This window comes from Lathyrus oleraceus, chromosome 7, assembly GCF_024323335.1.
Source record: "Lathyrus oleraceus cultivar Zhongwan6 chromosome 7, CAAS_Psat_ZW6_1.0, whole genome shotgun sequence".
Classification (NCBI taxonomy): domain Eukaryota; kingdom Viridiplantae; phylum Streptophyta; class Magnoliopsida; order Fabales; family Fabaceae; genus Lathyrus; species Lathyrus oleraceus.
The window spans coordinates 255,517,813-255,519,504 of record NC_066585.1 but is presented as its reverse complement, the minus strand read 5'-3'; the positions used below and the strand labels follow the sequence as shown (position 1 = coordinate 255,519,504).

The following is a 1,692-nucleotide window of genomic DNA, read 5'->3' as shown; positions in this document are numbered from 1 at the left end:
AAACATGTTTGCAGCACACATAGGCAAAAGAAATGACAGCAAGGAATTGTAAAACTGCCACGTACCCCCTTTTGCATGCTCACACCAAATGCTATGCTTCCACGCACACCTATATCCAAATTATACCCATCTCTCTACTTTCTCTCTCTACTTTCTCTCTCATCTAATAACCTGATATCACCCTATATATACACACAGACTCTCACTTCCCTCTTCACATCCTCTCTATATATGCATTTTTTTTTCTTCCTCTTAATTTTATTATTATTATTATTGGAAAAAAATGAGTAGTGTACTTTGTGAAGAGCAACAAAAGCTTCTTCTCAATCTCAAAAAATCTCTCACTATGAGAGACAACATTATCGACAACATCCCACCAAGAAAGCTCCTCACCCGCCGACAATCCACCAACACCTCCGCCGACATGTTTTCCGAGGAAGATCCTTATTCCTCCGACCACTTCCGCATGTACGAGTTCAAAATCCGGCGATGCACACGTAGCCGCAGCCACGACTGGACTGACTGTCCCTTCGCTCACCCTGGCGAAAAGGCTCGCCGCCGTGACCCTCTCCGGTTTCAATACTCCGGTGAAGTTTGCCCTGATTACCGCCGCGGAAACTGCGAACGCGGCGACGCGTGTGAATTCTCGCACGGCGTTTTTGAATGCTGGTTGCACCCTTCGAGATACAGAACTGAAGCTTGTAAAGATGGTAAGAATTGTAAGCGGAAAATTTGCTTTTTTGCTCATACACCCCGTCAACTCAGGGTTTTGCTTTTGCCACCCCCTCCTTCTCCACCTCCTCAGAACAACGTTAAAAACTGTTGTTCTTTTTGTCATTGCTGTTCTAATTCTTCTTCTTCGTCACCCACTTCTACTTTGTTGAGTGGACCTTATTTTTCTTCTTCGAATTCACCACCTTTGTCACCTTTGTCCAATTCAAATTCCAAAGATGTGCATGTTCTTAACGAGCTTATTCGATCTATGGAAAGTTTCAATTTTGGTGGTGATGATTCTCCTGTTTCTGCTTTGGGCGGTGGAAAATATTATAATTCAAGTGGTAGTAGCAAGTTTTTGAGGGAAGAACAAAGGATTAACGTTGTTGAGGATGATGTCAGTGCCAACCCAGATTTTGGGTGGGTGAATGAGTTGCTCATGTAGATGTTGATGATGTCAGTGCTGTTGTGGATATGATGATGGTGATGAGATGATGATGAATGGGTGGTGATTTGATTAAGAAAATTAAGTGTAGATATAGTAATGTGATCATGTGAGTTATATGATCCTTAATTGGTTTGCTATGTCTCTATTTTTAATTGTAATTCAATTCGATCTTGTAATTTTTCAGTTTATTACTTTCTGAATTTGTACGTTTGTGAAAATTATATATTGTGTAATTTGTATTTCCATTAATAAAATAGATTTTATGCCTATCTTGTTTTGTGGATAAGTTGTGAGAAAAAGGAAAGGACTAATCAAGAAGTTTAATTAGCTTTATCTTCTTACCTGTGACTCAGATTTTGTGATTCTGTGTTAGTCCAAGGCATATATTTTCACACATGGCAAGCATGCAATGTTTAAAAAAGTTTGTTGCACACATAATTAATAATGTTGGGTGGAGCGAAGCCTATTGGTGTGAAATAGGTTTTGACAAATTTCTTTTAAAACATTGTTAGAGTAGGCTAAGCATGCTC

At 39.5% G+C, this 1,692-nt stretch overlaps 1 protein-coding gene across 1 annotated transcript; it reads left to right on the top strand.

Annotated features, from left to right (window-relative positions):
• The first annotated feature begins 201 nt into the window (after positions 1-201).
• LOC127100681 (zinc finger CCCH domain-containing protein 61) lies at positions 202-1,431 on the top strand. The gene has a single exon (XM_051037934.1). It carries the CDS (start codon positions 284-286, stop codon positions 1,157-1,159), a length of 876 nt encoding a protein of 291 aa, XP_050893891.1. The 5' UTR covers positions 202-283; the 3' UTR covers positions 1,160-1,431.
• The last annotated feature ends 261 nt before the right edge of the window (positions 1,432-1,692 follow it).